General features: G+C 44.6%; 1 protein-coding gene across 5 annotated transcripts in view; it reads right to left on the bottom strand.

The window, feature by feature from the left end:
• VEGFA (vascular endothelial growth factor A) overlaps window positions 1-2548 on the bottom strand; it is a 29845-nt gene extending 27297 nt beyond the window's left edge. For 2 of the 5 annotated variants that reach the window (XM_082217141.1, XM_082217140.1), the window contains exon 1: window positions 1404-2547. In XM_082217141.1, coding sequence (XP_082073267.1) covers window positions 1404-1469 — 66 coding nt within the window. In that variant the 5' untranslated portion in view covers window positions 1470-2547. Of the gene's footprint in view, window positions 1-1403 lie in introns of all 5 variants that reach the window. The other 3 variants (XM_082217142.1, XM_082217139.1, XM_082217143.1) reach the window with 2 other exon arrangements.
• Between the last annotated feature and the right edge of the window lie 18305 nt (window positions 2549-20853).

Here is a 20853-nt window from a genome sequence, read left to right on the forward strand (position 1 = left end):
CTTCACCTGCAGGACCTCATATTTAAACAATGCCATTTTAAGAGCGCTTTCCAAAGCGAGCACGGAAATGGTATCACGCTGCCTTGCTGCAAGGCTCCCCAAAGAAATCGGAGCCACGTTTCCCCATCAGGCACAGCCTAATCTGCTGATGTCACTTGAAGACAAGTGGCAGGCTAACAGGTTAGCAGGAAAAGCATGTGACCCCCCCGGCAACAGGACATCTGAAATGGCTCCTAACTGAGGTCTTACATTTGCTGCTAAATTAAACAAATGCAGATTCATTTTCCTATGACACACTGATTCTCACATGTTGTTGCAGGGGTGGTCTGTGCCCACACTGACCTCCCCTAGAATTTCTCAAGACAAACAGCAGAATAAAACTTAACGTACTAATTATGACATGAATCTCTACGCAACAGCACACATGAGCCACCTCAGCTGGAAAATCTGTCTAAACTCCGATACCCAACTCGAGACTCTCTCTTTTTTAAACAAGGAGAGTTCAAACAAAAGTCCGATAAAAGAGCAGGATAAAAGCCCTTTATGGTATATATTAGGAGTAATCAGAAGTACCAATAAACTGATAGAGGAAAGGAGTTATGAGGGCAGGAGAACAAACTTCCTACTTATGGTAGCTCAGCAGAGCCGTTTATTTTGAAAATCAATCTGGAAGAAATACAAGGATCCATTTTGTGGTCTTTGATCTCTATTTGCTTTTCCAGGCCAGGAATTTTGAACTCCGGTCAGCAAACCTGCCTCTACCTAAAGCAAACAGGCCGAAACAGCCACCCCCCCCCGCCCCATTTTGCAATGTCAGGAAGGAGAGAGAGTGTGTGTGTGCTGATGCAAGAAGTCAGCGCGCTCCGCTGCCTCCCCGCTCGGCGATCGATGACGACGCAGAGCCTGTGTCGTCTTCACGCCTGGTTTTCCAACTCCTGCTCAACTCCGCAGACAGACAGAAGGGAGGGCAGCCCAGCAGGAACCGTCTGGGCAACGTGCGAGGAAGAGGAGGTCAGACCTGTCCTCCTGGGGGATCCGATCTCGCGCCTCCCTCCTTGCCACAGGCCCCGCGCGCCCCGTTCGCGCGAACGCCAGCAAAAACCTCCACGCCTCGACCCTGCCTCGCTCCCGGCCTTTTGTTGGCAGCCGCAAGCGGCGCAGACACCGCGTGTCCGCACCAGCGCGCCAGGGCAAGCCGAAGGCACCTGGATCTGCCCTCCATTTGCGCCAAGGCAGCTTCCGACACGCGCGCGCGCGGATTTCTTTCTGGTCCGGCTGACGATCCCCTGAACCCCCGCGACGCGCCCTGGCCGCCAAGCGAGCGTGCAGCGAGCAAGGCCACGCGGGGGCAGGAGGAAGGCTTCCCCGCCGCCCCGGATCCGCCCGCCCGCCCCCTGCTTTACCTTGGCGTTCTGGAAATAGAGCAGCGCGGCCAACCCCCAGTGCATCCAAGCGAGCAGAAAGTTCATGATTCCTGGCGCGAGGCAAAGAGGAGCCGGAGTAGCTGGTCGGAGCCGCGCTGGCTCGCTCTCTTGAACTCCTCTTCTTCCTTTTCCTGGGGCCGCTCCGATCAAGGAAAGCGCAGGGGTGGGTTGTGGGGGGGAGGGGGGAGACTTCAGTCTCTGGTTTCACCCGTCCATAAGCCCGGCTCCCTAGGCGCCCGAGACGCAGATTCCCCTCCGCACACCTCTCGGCTCTCTTTTCGGCTTGCAGAAAGGCTCTCGGGGCTTCCTCGCTTCGGATTCGGAGCCTCTCCGCAGGAATCCCACCAGATTCGTCAGAAGGTTCTGAATTGTAACAGATTTCCAGCCGCCCACTCTCTCTCTCTCTCTCTCCAACCCTCGGTGGCAAGACACTACACGCGAGCGAGCGTGCACTGCACAGGCAGACACACACACACACCAAAAAAAAAAGAGAGGGGGAAGCGAGGAAAGTTTGCGCGAAGTTTCAATGCATTTTCTCTCCCCCGGGTCTCTCTCGAACGCACGCGTGGGCTCGGATCCTGCAGCCGCTGTGGCTGCTTCCAAGCAGAAGTGGCTGGGTGGTTGGGGGGGGGGTGTTCTCTCTCTCGTCTTAGCACCACCTTCGGGGCCCGGGATCGCTCAGCCCAGTTCGATTCGGGACTCTCCTCTGCTAGGCGTGAAGAAGAGGAGCAGAAAATGTCCCCCCTCTTTCTTTCCACTTAACCAAAAATTAAAAAAATTAAAAAATCCAAGTTGCTTAGCGAGGAAAGCGAAACCTCTCAGCCGATCGTGGCGGTGGAATAAATTAATAGGAAAAAAAGGAATAGCAGATCCTAAATGCGTAGGATATAGGGAAGATCGCTCCTCCTCGCCTGAATCTTTTCTTTCCCGTTCTTCTGTCTTTCTTGCCTTCCTTCCTCTTTTATTTCTTCCCTTTCCTTTCCCGAGGGAGCCTGCACTTTTCGCTCTCTGTGCGTCCGCGGCTCCCTTTCTCTCTCGATTGAATGTCAGGCAGCAGCAGCAGCAGCGACGCTCTGACTGGCTGGCGCGCTCGGTGAGCTTTGCCTCTCGCGACTCTGCTCGGAAAGAGACTCTTTTTCAGGCTCCGTAGTCCCTCCCTCGCCCTCCTCCTCCGCGCTCCTCCCTCCTCCCCCCCACTCCCTCCCTACTTATGACACTCCGTACTTGTCACCTGGAATTAAAAAAGACCCTCCTCTTTACCACCGCCCGCCTCCCTCCGCTGCACACGCAGATCCTTCGGCGCACTGAAGGTTGAGCCGGGAATCCGGGATCGAGGCGCATGGAAAGGCTTCCGCGCGCGTCTGTTTCACTCAACGAGTGGAAAGAGCGCAGATGTCCCATTCATTTACGCGAGGGTTTCTGATTGAATTGTGCCAGTGCGGTTATGACCTTCATTATAAAAATGTTTTTTAAAAAAAACAAAACCCACATTAAGAAATGAAGTACCAAGTCCATATAGTGATCATGGCGCCTGTTCATGGGTCGGTTGTTTCAAAAAAGACCCTAAGCTATTGGCGTGGGACAAGGCGAAGTCGCGGGTGGAGTTCCTTCCTTGTCCCGGTGTTCCCTGAGGAAGAGATCTCGCTCAGTTGTAAAGCGTAGAAAAGGTTCGATCCTATCCATCTCCTGGGACAAAAAAACCGAAGTGCGGTGGTTATCTGTTGTGAGTCGCCCTGTGATCTTCGGGTGAAAGGCGGTATACAAATTCAATAAATAAGAATGATCATATCTGAAACGCTAGAGAGCCTCTGCCAACCATTGCAGACAGTGCTGAACTAAACAGAGTAACGATCTGGTATACGGCGGCTTCCTTCCCGCCCCGTTTTTCTTGAATATAAGGCTTGCGAGTTTTTAAAGTTCTAGGCAGCTTTTGTAAGCCTCTCTTCTCCCACCCGCTTTTGCCTGCAAAAGAGGCATGCATGCCACTCCTGAGTGCGCATGTGGACATACTTTGTGCTTTCCAGGGAACTGGCCTTATTGTCTGCTCCATAGGTGAGCGTAGGCCAAAAGCTGCGCGCACCATTCTCTCTCCAAGTTCATCAAGCCCCTCTTGGCTTTGGAAAGCCATTCCCAGTGTATTCCCCACTTGGGAAGCCCAGTTTCACCCTCCTCTTCCTGCCCAACGACTTCTGAATCAGAATCTCTCCCTGAACTCTGCAATGGTTTCCACACTTCAGAAGTTCAGCCCGGGCAAAATGCAAGCTCTTCGCCGCAGCTGAAGGAAGCAAAGCGCGGTGGGGGGTGGGGAGGGGGAGAGGAAATATCATTAGAAAGCAGTCGGCGCTAAACCGAGGGACCTTGAATGAAATGGGCAGAGCTGTGACTGTAGCGCTACCTGGTGGCAGAAATTTGAAGAAACTTGAGCAAATGTGGCTAACTCCTCACAGAAAGTGTGAGGAAAGGAGTTACTTGAATATTTGCTGCATTAAAGCTTTGCACACTGGCAGCATATTTTTTAGTCAGCGAGGTTAATCGGAGGCATGGTTATTGCAGATTGAAAATAACATGATTTTTTATGTTGTTGTTTTTTTGCACCGGCCACATTAAATATGACACGTTTCCTCTTGGTGGCAGGGGGAATCCATTTAGGGGAAAGCGTGAAACAGACTTGCACTTTGTGATCGTGCGTGATGTTCACACCTGCATATAATATTTCACTAAGAACGTAAGAAGAGTGTGCTGGATTCGGCCATTGGGCCATCTAGTTCAGAATCCTGTTCTCACAGTAGCCAACCAGATTTCTGTGGGAAGCCTGTGAGCTGGACATGAATGCCATACTGCCTCTGACTATGGAGGCAGAGTATAGCCATCATAGCTAAAAGCCACTAGTAGCCCTCTCCTCCTCCATGAATTTGTCTGATCCTCTTTTAAGTCCATCCAGGTAGGTGGCAATTTCTACATCCTGTGGCAGTGAGTTCCATAGTTTAACTATGCACTGAGTGAATAAGTAGTTTCTTTCACCCATCCTGAATCTTCCAGTATTCAGCTTCATTGGATGTCCTCGTGTTATGAGAGGGAGAAAAACTTTCCTCGTTCTCCATTTTCTCCATGCCATGTCTATCAGGCCACCTCTTGCTCACCTTTTCTCTAAAGTCTCAAATGCCGCCAACTTTTCCTCATTGGGGAATTACTCCATCCTCCTTATCAGGTATACAGGTACTGGGCAGTTTCATGCAGTTGTATACATGCTGAGCAGCAGGTTATACACATCAGGATCATCTTATATGATAATATACATGGGGGTCTTCTATTTTTCCTCACACATTCTCAACCTTCAACTCTATGCACAAATACCTGAGAACAAGGCGAAGCAAATTCCCCCAGTCAGGCTTTAGAATAAGGAAACCAAAGCGTTTTCTTTGAATTTTTGAATGTGGCTTATTTGTGTAGCTTATTCAAAGCCAGATTCCTAGCCAAATGGGAACCCATTGTGCCCACAATGATGGACGAGGGCTCAATCCTCCCTTCATCTACCTCCACTGAGCTTCCAAACTGCTTCCCTCACTTGCCCCTATACCTGCCTGCCTGCCTCCTGGCTTGCTGCTTTGGCACTTACCTGCTGAGTACCAAACCAATTGTGATGTTAACTGTATAGACACAATTAATGCACACATTTTTTGTGAAAGCCTCGTGTAAGTGGTGTGGAGAACTATTTCTCTCCCTGACTACGAAAACCTCCTCTCTGAAGCTACTGGGCACAGGATTATAGGAAACAGAGGCAACCTCTTGGTCCAGCTTGTTCAGTATTGTCCAACTCCCAAGACACAGTGATCTACTCCCACTATTAAAAGAAACTGTCAGTGATCTCCCCAAAGTTTTTGAGCTTTTTCTGGGGAGGCTTCAGCTAAGTTGTTGACCAGGGATGCCCCACGATCAACTGGTAGATCGCGATCGACTGGTTGGGCATGCCTGGTCTATAGTAATAGTGGTTCTCCATGATTTCAGACAGAGAATATCTCCCAGCCCTACCTGGAGTTGCCAGGGATTGAACCTGGATGCAAATAAGATGCTCCGCCACTGAGCTATGACTCTCCTTGGCACCAAAGGAGGCTTCCCTTGAAATGCAAAGGACAGTTTTGGAGAAGTTTTTGATCAGGACCATGGCAGGGAGAGAAGAGTTATTATTATTTTCCTTCCCTTCTTCTCCCCACCCTTATGGCTCAAGGCTACCCAGGCTACCCCTCACTAGCTTTTTACACAAAGAATTGCATGATTGTTGGCTCCAACCCATTAACACCAAGCAAAAGCTCCAGAGATTCAGTGACATCAGATTCAGTTGAACTCAGATTCCTCCTCTTGACTAACAATTCTGTAAATTTCTTATGAACAGTAAATTCGTTATTAACTTGTCCTGTTTATTGTGAAATCGCTCATTAGTGGCTGCTGCAATATTATCAAAATGAAAGGAGTTTCAGTGAGGTAAGAAACTTACTCAGAGCAAGAAACTACTCACAACTAGGGGAGGAAGACTTTGGGACAAATGCAAAAGAAGAGGAAATGATATAAACCAACAAATGCCACCAGTCCCATTCCTATGAGTGCAGATCATTTTTTAATTATTATTTTTCTGTTCCTTTTGAGGTTCTGTAGAAAACTACAGTCATACCTCGGGTTGAAGTCGCTTCAGGTTAAGCCTTTTCAGGTTGCGCTCCACGGCGACCCGGAAGTAACGGAGGGTGTTACTTCTGGGTTTCGCCGCTCACGCATGCGGAGACGCTCAAAATGACGTTGCGAGCATGCGCGGAAGCAGCGAAACGTGACATGCGCAGACGCGGGTTGCGTTCGCTTCAGGATGTGAACAGGGCTCTAGAACAGATCCCGTTTGCATCCAGAGGTACCACTGTATACCTATGACGGTCAGGGAATTAAAAATATCTCTGTGTGTCATCATATACAGAGGAAAAAGCCAAAAGTGAACAAAGCCAGTGATTTGGAAAAATCAGTCCTAGTATGCTAGGATAGGAGAAGTGTTCAGAATTACCATGTCAGATAAGTTAGTTTGGTATTAATCAGAGATGCTACATAAGGATTATCCAGGATCTCAGTAACAGTTGAACAGTTTATCCAAATACTTTCCTTCTAAGTTTTCCATAGTTTCCTTTACTTTACAAGTGTGAACAGAGGAGGGCAACCAAAATGGTCAAAGGCCTGGAAACAATGCCTTATGAGGAATGGCTAAGGGAGCTGGGCATGTTTAGCCTGGAGAAGAGGAGATTAAGGGTTGTTATGATAGCCATGTTCAAATATATAAAAGGATGTCATATAGAGGAGGGAGAAAGGTTGTTTTCTGCTGCTCCAGAGAAGCGGACACGGAGCAATGGATCCAAACTACAAGAAAGAAGATTCCACCTAAACATTAGGAAGAACTTCCTGACAGTAAGAGCTGTTCGATAGTGGAATTTGCTGCCAAGGAGTGTGGTGAGTCTCCTCCTTTGGAGGGCTTTAAGCAGAGGCTTGACAACCATATGTCAGGAGTGCTCTGATGGTGTTTCCTGCTTGGCAGGGGCTTGGACTCGATGGCCCTTGTGGTCTCTTCCAACTCTATGATTCTATGAAAATCCTGCTAATGTTTTAACCTGCTTGCAGTGGTCTCGTATATAAATTATAAACTTTCCCCATTCTTTTTAAAAGTTCTTGTCTTCTTGATTTCTGAGCTTCCAGTTAGTTTTGCCATTTCGGCATAGTCCAAAATCTTGATTTGCCATTCTTCTCTGGTCGAGGTTGACTCTTCCATCTCTGGGCCAGTAGCATCCGTGCGGCTGTTAATAATAATAATAAATAATAATAATAATAATAATAATAATAATAATAATAATAATAATAATAATTTATATCTCCAAGAGACTCTGCAATAATTTGCAGCCAGCTCGTGCCAGGCTGAAGCTTGCAAGCTGCACACATAGTTTTCTTAATGTTAAAAAAACTGCAGAGGCATTCTCCCTCACCTGGAGATTGAAGCCCTCCCCCTGCCATGGGGGTGGGAAGGTAAAGCTGGAGACCTTGGGTCAGCCCTAGAGGTCTGGCAACCCTAAGTCCTGCTGAACTCAATGGTGCTTGCTTCTGTAGACATCCATAGACTTGCACTGTAAATGTCTTCTTTGGAGCTGAAAAATCTACAACAAATGCAAAGGAGCTGAAAAATCAGCCTTCTCAAGGCGCTTGGTCATCCAGTTAAAGAAAATAAATACTCCCTTGTAATGAGACTCGGGGTAAAAATAAAAGAGGCAGAAATCAGCAAAATGCAATGAGCCAATAAATGGACCTAGAGGTTGCTGATCAAATAATTTCAAACAAATTCTCAGCAAACCGCAAGTTGTCTATGAGTAAATCAGCATCTGAATCGTGGGCCAGGTTTCTCAAATAAATTCCGTATGTGAAACTATACATGAAGGTGAATATAAAGGGGAGAGAAATCAACACAGTGGCACACGGTTCCTTGTTTGGACCATCACATGCTGGGGAGAATTTCAAGGTAAAGTAATCCATCAAAATAGTTCGCTGTCCACTAAAAGGGGATATCCCTGTAAAGCTTCAGTGCAGCCTCTCTTCTAAAATTACCACTATGGCTTTGCTTGGCTGGTTTTATATTTCATCTGGATCTCATGGGCCTGACACTTGCCACAACATCCTGTACCCAAAAAATCAGTCAACGTTAAATGAGTTCGTGCAAGTGCATGAATTCAGTAAAAAAGCCATGAAAAGCCCAATTCTTTTATTTCGTTCCAATTCCAACAAAAACTCTGGTGTTGGAGACAGCTATATGTTTTTCCAGGGATCTTAAAATGCTGGCATTCAGCATTACAAAGTAACAAAATAATGCCGTTTTAAAAAATATGATGTGCATTATTTCTGCTCTCTCTCACACACCCACACCATTGTTTCTGTTAAATTATTATTATATAATGTATAGCATTGTAGCGTGCAGCCCAATCCTATTCTTGTTAATTCAAATGTAAGGAGCCTACCTGTGCAATCCTAAACAAGTTTACTCAGTCTAGAATCCTATGCACACTTCCATGGAAGGTAAGTCCCACTGAACTCCTTCAGGCTTACATTTGAGTAGACACGTCCAGGGTTCCTCTACCAGCCTCATTTTGTTCAATGGAGCTTATTCCCAGGTTCTGTGTATAGATTTAAAGCATAGACCAAGGAATCCACAGTTCAAATTCCATCATAGCCATAGGTACCCATGCTTAAGTAAGGGCTTATCCATACTTCCTCTGGCGATGCTGCTTTCCACCCAAAGAAAACTGTTCTTTAGCACTCAATCAGAGCAAACAGCAAGTTAGGGTTTCTCTGGATTGCCCTTTGCTCCAATTTAAAGCTAAAGAGTGAGTCAAGCAGAAAGCCACTCAGACCCATGCTTTCCAGACAGGACAAACAGAAGTGTAGATGAGCCCTTACTCTTTTCAAACTCATTCACCAACTGCAATGAAGAGATAACAGCGACCTGCCATACTGGGCTGCTATGAATATTAACACAATAGGGTAGATGAATAACTTTGAACTCTCTGTGGCAGGGCTGATGAACCTTTGGTCTTCCAAATGTTTGCTGGATTCCAATTCCCAGCATCTCCATCCAGCATGGCAAACAGTCAGGGATGATGTAGTCGAGCAACATCCAAAGGGCCACAAATTATCGACTCCTGCTCTACAGCATTAAATAAGCACTAGGGAAGAGGGAGGAGGAGGAGGAGGAGGAGCGGGAGAAGAAGAAGAAGAAGAAGAAGAAGAAGAAGAAGAAGAAGAAGAAGAAGAAGTGTAAGAAAGATTTTCTCTTTTGTACATTTAAAGGTAAAGGGACCCCTGACCATTAGGTCCAGTCGTGGCCGACTCTGGGGTTGCAGCGTTCATCTTGCTTTATTGGCCGAGGGAGCTGGCCAGGGAGCTTCCGGGTCATGTGGCCAGCATGACTAAGTTGCTTCTGGCGAACCAGAGCAGTGCCTGGAAACGCCGTTTACCTTCCCACCAGAGCAGTACCTATTTATCTACTTGCCCTTTGACGTGCTTTCGAACTGCTAGGTTGGCAGGAGCAGAGACTGAGCAACGGGAGCTCACCCCGTCGCGGGGATTCAAACTGCCTACCTTCTCATCAGCAAGTCCTAGGCTCTGTGGTTTAACCCACAGCGGCAAAAGGCATCTGTGCAAGAGTACTACCTACTCAGAGATAGTCCAAGCCATGTAAATTGTCCTGCACACTGAAAAGTCTGAGGCACTTCACATTAGTAATAACTTCTGAATCTTATCCCATTAAACTATACAGTCGTATCCTGGAAGTCAAACGGAATCCATTCCAGAAGTCCATTTGACTTCCAAAACGTTCAGAAACCCAAGCCAATTGGAAGTTGCAGAAGCCCCGGCGGACGTTTGAGTTCCAAAGAACATTCACAAACCAGAACACTCACTTCCGGGTTTGTGGCGTTCGGGAGCCAAAACGTCCAAGTACCAAGGCGTTCAGGATCCAAGGTACGACTGTATTCCCATTCTTTGGAAGCAGTTTAATCTGTGTCCTCCAAAACATTTTTAAGGGAGTCCTATGCAAAATTCAAATGTCAGTTTCTATTTGAGAAAATCTGGGCTTTAGAGAAACCAAACTAAACACTTATTTTCTTAGAGCTCCATCTTGTGAAGTTATTTGGATTTGGATAATTCGGGAGAGAAGTCAGGGAAACAAGAAGAAGAATCGTGTGGTGGTATTGGTGTGATGCCAGTTTTATTTCTTAACTCTCAAACCACACTCTGATTTCGTACAAAATCCCTGGACAGGAAACCCAAAGCCCAGCACCAGAAAAAGCAGCCGACTCCTTGGGTTTCTCAGCAGATCAAGGGAAAAGGCCAAAGAGCATTCACTTCCGAGGAAAAGCAGTCCAGAAATCCTCACATCTCAGAAATGCTTCAGGTCACTCATACCAACCAAAACTGCAAAATTAATTTAAAAAATGCAATCACATACAGTAGTTGTACAGTATTACTGCATAGTACTGGGATTCTTGCAAGAAAGCAAGATTCGTTTCAGCTGCACTTGCATGAGTAGCTTAAGATATCAGAGATACTTTTTTTACACAGCATGACTAACGCTCCCTCTGGTGTGTTCAAGGCAGAAATACACTTTGTATTTGCCCAGTATCATCCTTGGAAGCGTGATTTTCCTTCAGATCCATCCCTGTGTACACTGATGAGCAAGACTTTTTTGTGACTGCACCCACTTGCATGGAGTAGCAGCTCCTCTTTCGTTGCTGCTGATGGCAGCCAGTTTGTGATGACATCCACGGCCCTTTTCTTATTCTACGAGTACCAGCACCTCAATTTCTTACCCACCAACAGCATTGCCTATGAGTAAGCCCCATTGAGCACAGTGGAATTTATTTCTGAGCCAGCATGCATAGAAGTGCATTTTTTTAAAGTATATTATGCAAGCCTGTTGCTTTTGTCTGTTTTCACACGCACCTTTTAGTCTATGCTATTCATTTCAATATAGCAATCAAATAGGATTATTTTCAAATCAAAGGTCAAGTTGCAGTTAGTTTTATCAACCCATTTATACATGTGGATTTTTTTTAAAGCATTTAAGCATTACTGATGAATCATAGAATTGTAGAGTTGGAAGGGACCCTGAGGGTCATCTAGTCCAGCCCCCTGCAATGCAGGCATCTCAACTAAAGCATCCAAGACAGATGGCCATCCAGCCTCTGCTTAAAAACCTCCAAGGAAGGAAAGTCCACAACTTTCTGGGGGAGTCAAACAGCTCTTACTGTCAGAAAGTTCTTCCTGATATTTAGTCGGAATCTCCTTTCTTGTAACTTGAATCCATTGGTTCGGGTCCTGTCCTACACTCCGGAGCAGGAGAAAACAATATTGCTCCAGTCTCCATGTGAAAATGACCTTTGGTTCTCTGTGCCTGAGTCACTAACTGTAGAGCTTGATCATTGGTGCTCCTCTTCATCCACTATTCCTTCCTAAACTTTAACTTATTCCTCTTTGAAGCTTTTAATTTCTACCTGCACAAGTAGAGGATATTGTTATGTGTGCAGCCTTAAAGCAGGCCTAGCCAATGTGGTGCCTTCTGGGTGCTGTTGGATTACAACTCCCAGGGATGATGGGAGTTGTAGTCCCAGAACATCTGGAATATATCACATTGGCTACCTAGATTTAAATTAACTCACAGAAGCCCAATAGCCAATGTGAAGTTCATTCTATTGAACTGAGTCAAACATGAAACAGGAAGAAAAACTGCCAACTGGGGTAAGATTTAAAGAAACTGTACAACATAGGTATGATCATAGCTGTCAACTTTTCCCTTTTCTTGCAAGGAATCCTATTCGGAATAAGGGAATTTCCCTTAAAAAAAGGAAAACATTGACAGCTATGGGTATGATAAAGGATTCAGGAATAAGGAAGGTTCCTTTCTGATGCCAATTATCTTGGGTAGGATTGGCTTAGTTTAAGATCAAACACTTTTTCTTATCTGCCTAGAAATAGAAGGTCACTTAAGGAATATTGGCAAAATTATCAACCGATGAAGATCATTCCGCCTTGGGGAAAGCATTCCAAAATGGCATTCCCAGCCCGTTCCCAGCTGCAGCCTGAGCAGAACTGCTTGTCTCAGGATTCATTCAACTGCAATGTATGGACTGGACTAAATGCATCACAAGCAGTGAGGAAGCTTTTGATTATCTAGGTATTCTTCAAGCTAAATATTGAACTAAAAATCTCAGACGGGATGGGGAGACAAAGCTTTTTCAAGGGATGATAGAAAAGTCTCAAAGTCTGCCATTTGTAAGTTTTAAATCAAGTAAAGAACTCAATCACTCCAAAGGCCATGCCTGCACACAGAATTTGTCTCCCATCTGAGAGGAGAAATTGAATTTACTCCTACACCAAATGCATGCTAAAAACTTACAAAACCTGTTTGAGCAGATCCTGCAACAGAACAACAGCAGGAATATGTATAAACTGTGGGCAGTGATAGCACAATCACACCATCCAACCACTTTGAAAATGTTACTTTGGTATATAAGCTCAGTTGTAACCCCATTATCAGCGTATCCTGGTACCATTTTTATATGACTCTCCTCTGTACATTTTCCAGTTTATGGCATGAATTGAACAGGACAGTCCCTAACACTCAAGTTATACTTAGAAGATGGAACCAAAATTATCAGAAAATGCATTTTCTTTTCAGCAGCTAAGTACTCTGCTGTTAGAGAGACTTTGTGTTCATTTTTATTTTAATAATTTGTATATTGTTTGATCACAGTCACCAGTGGTATACTATCCCTTTCCAAGAACGGCCATAGCTGGCATATCAGCCTTAGCTGTATTGAAGCTACCCAAGACTCCAGCTGCAAAGATGGTTCCAGAAACATCTCCAAACTCTGAATGTATTATTACAGAGTGAGGGCAACCCATCCAGAACTGGCCAATCAGCTTATTAGCCCTCATCCACTCCACAACTTCATTTTTGTCATTTCCTATTTTACAGTTTAAACATCAGTTATCCGTGAGTAATGAATGGCAATATCTTCAATTACAACATTTGTTAGTGTCTATGTATGGGTCAACTGTTATGAGTATTTCAAAGTCTCCTCAATTGTTGGAATGGATTATTGGATCTTTATGGATAAACTGCTGTTTATAAATGCTTAATGGAACTTTTGTGATATAAAAGTTCAGGAACTTAGAGAAGTGTGGATTAGGGAATTAGAAATTGTGTCTTCCCTAAAAGAGGGCACGTGTTGTGGTGAGACCTGGAGACCGATCCCCTGTTTTGTGGGTGAGTAAGATTGGTCAGCCACAAGACCTGATTGGTAGGTCCCTCGGTGTTTGGTTCAATCTGGCCAATGGGGCACAGTCCAAACAGCTCGAGGGACCTATATATATACCCATGCATGTGACTCAGAGCTTCCTTTTTTGGTGTGTGCATTCGGAACGCCCGCCCACCTCTCCCTACTTTTAGGGCTTTGCACTTGACCTTGATATGCCATTGTGTGTTGTCTGTTGTTGGGACAGGGGCATGGCAGGAATTTTCCCCACTTGGCTGATTGGCTGTTGCCATTTGGGTTTCGCCTGCCACGTAGCAAATCGTCACAACTTGTAAGGTTGCGGATAGGCTCTGGTTCAGGTGATAGGGATGGGAGAACGCTCTCGCCATCCCTATGTGAAGGGTATTGCGTTAAAGGAATCCAGGGACTCAAATGGTTTGGTCAACCCCTGTGAGGGGGTTGTGCCCGTGCCTGAGTCCAGGGGGACATCTGGGTGGCGGACATAGTCTGTTCCCGACTTTTCGCCCATCCAGGTGCTCACCCTTGGCTGACCTATGCTGGAACGCTGGGTCAGCGCTATCTGCAAGTGCAGGGAGCTAATCAAACCAGAGCCTATGCAACTTTCTGTAATCAATAAAGTTGTGGCCTAAATTCTGCCAAAAACCCAACCAAAATTTGAGTCAAGTGTGAATTTATTTAGGGGGGAGGTCTCTGGGTCTGAACACACAATGTCTATTACAGTGTAAACAATGTAAAATTGCTTTAGAATCTATATGGAATGATTCTTTAGATTTGAAGCTGAGATCAGTCTGTCAGAACATAATATTTCAGGTATACTGGACTCCACAACATCTGTGTAGGCAGGCACTGTTCAATACAAATAGATGATGGAGGTGAAATTTTGAGAAGGCCTCATTGAGGCACATGATGTGGCCTTGTCCAGTGGGGTTTGGGGTGGGGAGGGGAGGTTGTCTGAAGGTTCACAGTTTTGTCCCTGCAGTATACCTTTTAAATTTTATTCCTGTAGTGTGGGAATTAATGGCAGGACAACAAAAATGGATATTTTAAAAACCCTTATGGCCATGAATAGATTATACTTGAAGCATAAATATCCACGGTCTATCACAAAATGGCCTGAGGACCTCACTGCTCTGACTGCACTTGAACATATTTCATATAGACATCAATTTTGTATTGATACCTATTTGGACATCTGGAGGGCTAATTATAATTTATGTTTACTTTAAGATTGATGCACTGATTGCATCCTTAACATGAGGTAATGGTATTACTACTACTACTACTACTACTACTACTACTACTCATATGATCTCTTTTCTTTATTTCTTTATTTTTTCTTTCTTTCTTTCTTTCTTTCTTTCTTTCTTTCTTTCTTTATTTATTTTTAAAATAGCCATTTTACTTCTCTTTGTTAAATGTGGAAATCAAAAAAAAATCAAACAAAAGAAGAACTGCAAGACTCCAATAACCATATTCATTTGATTTACCTCAGGAGGTAGTTTCTAAATTTTAATTATTCTGCCTTACCACCTGCACTTTCCCTTGGGTACTGCTAATATATTTACACACCAAACTTCTTTCTTTACTTCATGTCTTGGGTGCATGCAGCTATTCTGTTGGGAGGGGTGGCTTGGGTTGAGGGTGGATTTTTTTAATTTTTAATTTTTGATTTGGAATGTTCACTACTTTTAAAAGGGAGCTTTGTTTGTTAAGCACCTCTTTAGTGAAGTTCCTGTTTGTTCCACCTCTTTTTAAAGCAAGTTTCAGGCCAGTCTGTCTTTTGTGGGGTTGACATCTAGCATCCTGCACCAACTGACAGGTTTATATTGCACTTCCGCAGTTCATTTATTAATTAGCACATTGCCAAGCCATTTTCCCTAATAGCCCCTTTCAGGGTTGAAACTTGTGCTGGCTGTCAAAAATCTGCATCTTTCGAAGACAGTGATTACCTTGTAACCAGCAACAACTTGGCCAAACCATTTAGTTTTTTTTCATCTGTGCCATATCATTCTATAATTATCTTGCATCCTCAAGAGAACCTTGTAAACGGTCTGCTGCTTGAATCAATTAATCTTCAACATTTTGCTAGAAATTTCCAAAGGCTGGGCCCAGGACCAGGTGGGGGGAAAACTCTGTAACTGGAACAAATAATGCAAATTAAATAAATTGTTTCAATTGACTCCTCTTGGTCACACAGTGTGTTCTGTGGTCCTGTTAAAAACAGATCATTTTGTTCCGTATATTAAAATTACAAACTGTCAGTCACATACCTGCCAATTCAAGTTGCGCCATTTAAAGAGGATTTTGTGCTCTTGCACAACAAACCCGCTTCCAAAAATAAAATAAAAACTAGACTTTTGCAGTAAGGAACGTGATGGAGAAACGCACTGAAAAGGGTGGGATTCAGTTTGCTCCATGAGATGTCATAAAACCTCATCAGAAACAAATCAAAATGAATGCTCATTAAACTGTGGATATCGCATATTAAAGAAACCTGCAAGCCTTTCACAAACAAATTATGACGATGGCTGAATAAACAGACAGTGTGACTGCACAGAAGCTGTAGGTGTGGTGTGAGAGAAAGCTAGGCTTGAGGGGAATTAGGAAGATGAGGAGAAGAAGTGCTAACTGGTGCTCAGTAACTGCAAGGCCTTTCAACCCATCTGGGATTAGGAGTGACAGCTTTCAGACTGGGGTTGGGGGAATTTTATTTTTATTTAAGCAGATGTGTGCTCAGTGGTACTAGTCTTGAATACTATGGTCCACAAAAGCTTGTGCCATCATTAATTTGTTAGTCTTTAAGGTGCCACAAGATTTCTTATTTTTGCCGCAACAGGCTAGCAGGCCACCCCTCTGTAGGTTGATGCTATTAGCAAGGCTATGTATGGAAGAGATGCATGTGTTTTATATAGGTTTAAGATAGTTCAGTCAGAAGAGGATGATACTCTTAACAGAACGCTCCCCTTGGCCCTACATTGAATACAACCCATAGTACATTTGGCCTGTGAAGCCACACTCAGTCACAACTTCCTACGCATAGATTTGATAAAGACTCTCCTCCCTGGAAGAGAGGGGAGTGGTTGTGGGCGGGAGACCGAGCTCCGCCCCTGGTAGGGGGCATTAGCCCCCTCCCCTCCTACCTGGCTGGCGCCCACGCCCACCGGAGGTGGCCAAACAGGTGCCTCCGGGGGGACGTGTGTAGCAGCTTAATGCTGTGGTGCTAGCTCCGCCTCCTCCTCATTCGTCGTCGTCCCTCAGCGAGTCACCCACCCTCCACTCCCATTTAGCTCAGGGTATAGGTTTTTAGCCTTGCTATGGACCTTAGGTTGGTCGCCCTGGTTGGCTGGGGGGCCTGGTAGGAATTTTCCCATTTGGCATTAGGCCTTTTGGTTTTTTCGCCTACCTCGTAGCAATCGTCACAACTTTTGTGGTATTGGTGGGTAGGTTAGGCATTGGATTCATGTGTTGTGCTGTGTCAAGGGCTAGGTGTGGCCATCGCCTATGCTATCTACCGTGGGTTATTCCGTTAAAGGAATCCGGCGGTCATGTATTCCGTCCGATGCCTGCTTGGCGGGAGGCCATGGCACGACCCTCGGTGACATCAGGGGGTGAGCCTATAGTTGGATGAGCATCAACAGGCTCCACCTACTGTTGAATAAACCCACCACCTATAGTCATCCAATGCCTAAGCCAATACCTTTTCACTGCTGTAATCAATAAAGTTGTGGCCTTTTCTTGCCCATTAACTTTATATCACGTGTCCTTGTGTATTTATTTCACATAGCGGGGTCGGGCCCTCGATCCACAATAATATCTGACCATCTACATGCACTTTGAAGCCTTTCCCCCTCTACAGAGGTACTTTCCTTGGTGTAAATGATTGAAGCACCTCCTTCTTCTTTGGAAATCACTCATAGCCGAGTAAGATTGTCTTCCATAAACATGGTTTTAACAATGGAAAGCGTAATGCTGGTGGTCAACAAAAGAGGTTTAAAGACTGTCTCAAGGCAATTTTTTTAAAAAATGTAGTATAAACACCAACAATTGGGAAACACTTGCCTGTGAGCGCTCCAATTGGAGAACAGCCTTTACCAAAGGTGTCACGGGCTTTGAAGACACTCAAACTCAGGACACAAGGGAGAAACATGCTAAGAGGAAGGCACGTGGCTAATTGTGTCATGAGCCACTATGAACAATAATTCACTACAGATTCATCAAATGGGGGTGTTGCCTGTTGAATTATAGTTCTCTATTGTGTTGATCAATAAATCTTTTCTATTTATTTGGCTCTGAAATAGCCTTGAAGTTTTTACCCTCACCTTTGCATTGTGTGTGTGTTTTACTGTTGGCTGTGACTAAAGACAACTCCCTTTTTTGTGTTTGTGTAGATCCTAAAGGGCACCCCTGACAAGTACCAGCATATTGCACAGAACAGATAGTGATGCACAGGTGAATGTACCTTTGAGAGCATGGCTGATGCCCCCTGCGATACAGAGTAAATGAAGGGAAACAGCTGGTGCCAGAGCGGCAGGTCTTGATGTTTTGCTGCATTGGGTGGTCGACTGCTGGTGGTGAGCAGCTGCTTCAGGTTAGACACCAGTCAATTGTAGCCATTGTTAATTGAGCAGAACCCAACCAGGGACACAGGCAACCAATTAGAGTAAGGTGCCAGATTAGAATTTCCACAAGCAGTTTTAACCAATAGCTTCCCTAACGATCCATGACAGCTTGGGTTGCAAATACCCTGTACTGAATATCAGATTTGGACAATCAGCTACTGGCTATGAACTGTCATTCCTCTTCTCCCAGGCCTTTGGCCAATTAAACAAGCTTTGGCCTTTTAAACTGTGGGTGGATGTATTGTTTCTGTTTGTTAAGAGATTGTGTATTTTTGTATTTTTATATTTTAAACAGGGCAGTATAGAAATTAAATAAATAAAATCCTTAAAATTACACATAGAATTGTTGCTTTGAACTCACAAGGTTTCCCACCCAGTCCTTAATGTGATCGCTATATTTACCACATCCTTTTCCTCTATCTTTTCCTCACAGATCGCAAGTTCCCTGTTTTTTAGAAACTGTATTGCTCTATTCTGAATACCATTGCTCTTTTCTCTACTAAAGAAGCAGAATACTGTATTATTAAAGCACAGAACTTAGAGAACAGAAATTTTGAGGTAAAAAAAAATAATTGTTATTTCCAACTGGTTTTGAAACCAGCATAATTTGAGGATGTAATTCTGTGGTTGGGATAGATGTGGTCAACTCTTTCTTCTTCCTCCTTTTCTCCATCCTCTTATTGTTATTGAGCTAGACATCAAGATAATATAGTGCTGTCACAAGGGTTCTGTGTCTACTATACTTTCAAAGCAGCCAAGGGGTAAGCTTCACTCTGCAGCTTTCCTGGGTGCCCACACTTCAATTAATGCCTAGGGGTTGACATCCTGAGGTAATTCCTCTCCTGGGACTTTTCAGGTCAGGAAGCATATGGGCAGACAGGGGGGCTGCAAAGTGCTGGGGAAATGTTTACAGGGAAGAAATAAAAGTGCATACCACCTTTAACGAATGCACAACAATAATCCACACTAGAGAATTTCTGAAGTGTCTTGAGCATGAGAAAGAGAGAAATGGAAGCCTCTTTCACAGGGGAAGAAAACTTCTAAGAAATTGGAGGACAGGTTTTAGCTGAGCACTAAGAGGAGGAGAAGTCGGAGCAATGTCAGTTTCGCTTCAGCCAGCCCCCTCAGGATGCTACATTCGATGGAGTGGGCTCTGGTGCTGGTCTAACTCCATTGTGTCCCTGTTAATTCTGAAGCTCCGTAAGACCAGCCTTTGATATCTCTGCTGGATAGATTTTACCCTGCTCCTGGAACCACTGGAAGGCCACAGCATTAATCCCATTAACCTACAGGAGTAGCCAAAGATCCCTTGGCTTAGGATCACCAAATACGCCCTTGCCCTGAAACCCTAGCAGTCTTTCTTTTCTCTTTTTAAGACGTTTCATTTAACAAAACAATGTAAATTGAAACAGAAAGTAATTATTACAATCCTGTTTGGTTATTGTTTTTAAATAATTTTACCAAACTATAAATAGCAAGTCCTCACATTCTTTTACAATTAAAGATGGCGATGGTACTCCAGCCAAGACATAATTGCTGTCTGACTTGAAGAATGCTTTCACATGAATGACAAATGGTATTTTTATTTTTCGCAAGTGATGCTTCTGCTTTTTGCATTTTCCATGTCTGTAAATTGAATGAAAGCCCTGCATTGTCTAGGAGGCACATTCAATTTAAAAATGGCTCTCTTCTGCTTTCTATACCACATTAACAGCGTTCAAAAGTGACATTCCTGTCTTTAGGCTGCTTTCCTGTACTTTCTGTATACATTGCACAAACTTGATGGTAGGGTTGTACCCTAAAAGTGTTCTTGGCATCCCTTGGTGAAAAACACTCACAGTCTTTTAAAATAAAGCAGCATGCATGTATTTGAAAAGAAAAAGGCAAACAATGTTTGTGAAGAATAATTGCAAGTTTCCCCCTCCCCCTCCTTTTGTGAACTCTTATATAATTAGTCCAAACAGCAATTGCCCGCAAGCACAAAAATGGCCTTAAAAACTTAAATCAGTCTCCAGACCCAGAGTCTATACAATTTCTGCAGACTGCTCCCTCTCCCTTTAGAAATCCAGGGGGAATGAGGAACAAAAACCAAAAGTAATTACAGAAACCAATATCCTGTGGTTACTGTCCAGCACTTAAAAAAAAAAGGCTTCACACAATGCTGACCATAACTGTATTTCCATTCTGTGTTTCCATTCTGGCCCACAAGTCCCACTTTCAAAATGACTCGAGCAGAACGAAGCACATCACACGGAAAGCTGAAGGAGAGGGAGTACAAATAAGATGGGGAAGAAGCAAATTCTCTGTTCAACAAGGAGCCACAATCACAACCAACTCCAGTTCCAAAAGATAAGGATCCTGAATAATGTCCTCCTCTGAGTGGTTGGCCCTGTAGCTTCTTGTTCCCATGAAAATAGTTGTTGCTAATTTCGAATTAGAAGGCAACACTTGGCATCATACAATTGTCCCTCTCTCACACAGTCGAATAATTCAGGCCCAAGCCACAGCATTTGAAAATAAAGGGGTCCAGCTCACAACAGCAATATTTTGCTCTGACAGATCAGGGGAGACTCTGGTTGTACCAGGGCTTCTGCCATGGAGTCCTCTGGTTTCAAGGCAGCTCGCCTCACCCCCTGCTTCGAGGAAGCAGTCGGCACTCCCTGGACCGACCTAGTCAATATCCTCTGGCTAGCTACCACAAGTCATGATGGGAAAGGGTCAAAGTTGCAGGTGGTAGGCCCAACAACTTTACGCCACATAATAAAGCTGCAACGACTGAAAATAATCTGAAATAACCAGACACAATACGCTCAGGATGCCTATGCCAGAGTTGTAACAACTGTGATGTGATGTTCAACTCCAATGCAGGCGATTTTTGCCTCAAAGTGCCCTGGAAACTTGCCACAGCAGGCCTCCAAGTTCTCAGGGCTCTCTCCCAGAGGAGAAGATTGTACCAGCCCCCTAACC

This window comes from Podarcis vaucheri (genome assembly GCF_965113315.1).
Source record: "Podarcis vaucheri genome assembly, chromosome: 3".
NCBI classification, from domain to species: Eukaryota; Metazoa; Chordata; class Lepidosauria; order Squamata; family Lacertidae; genus Podarcis; species Podarcis vaucheri.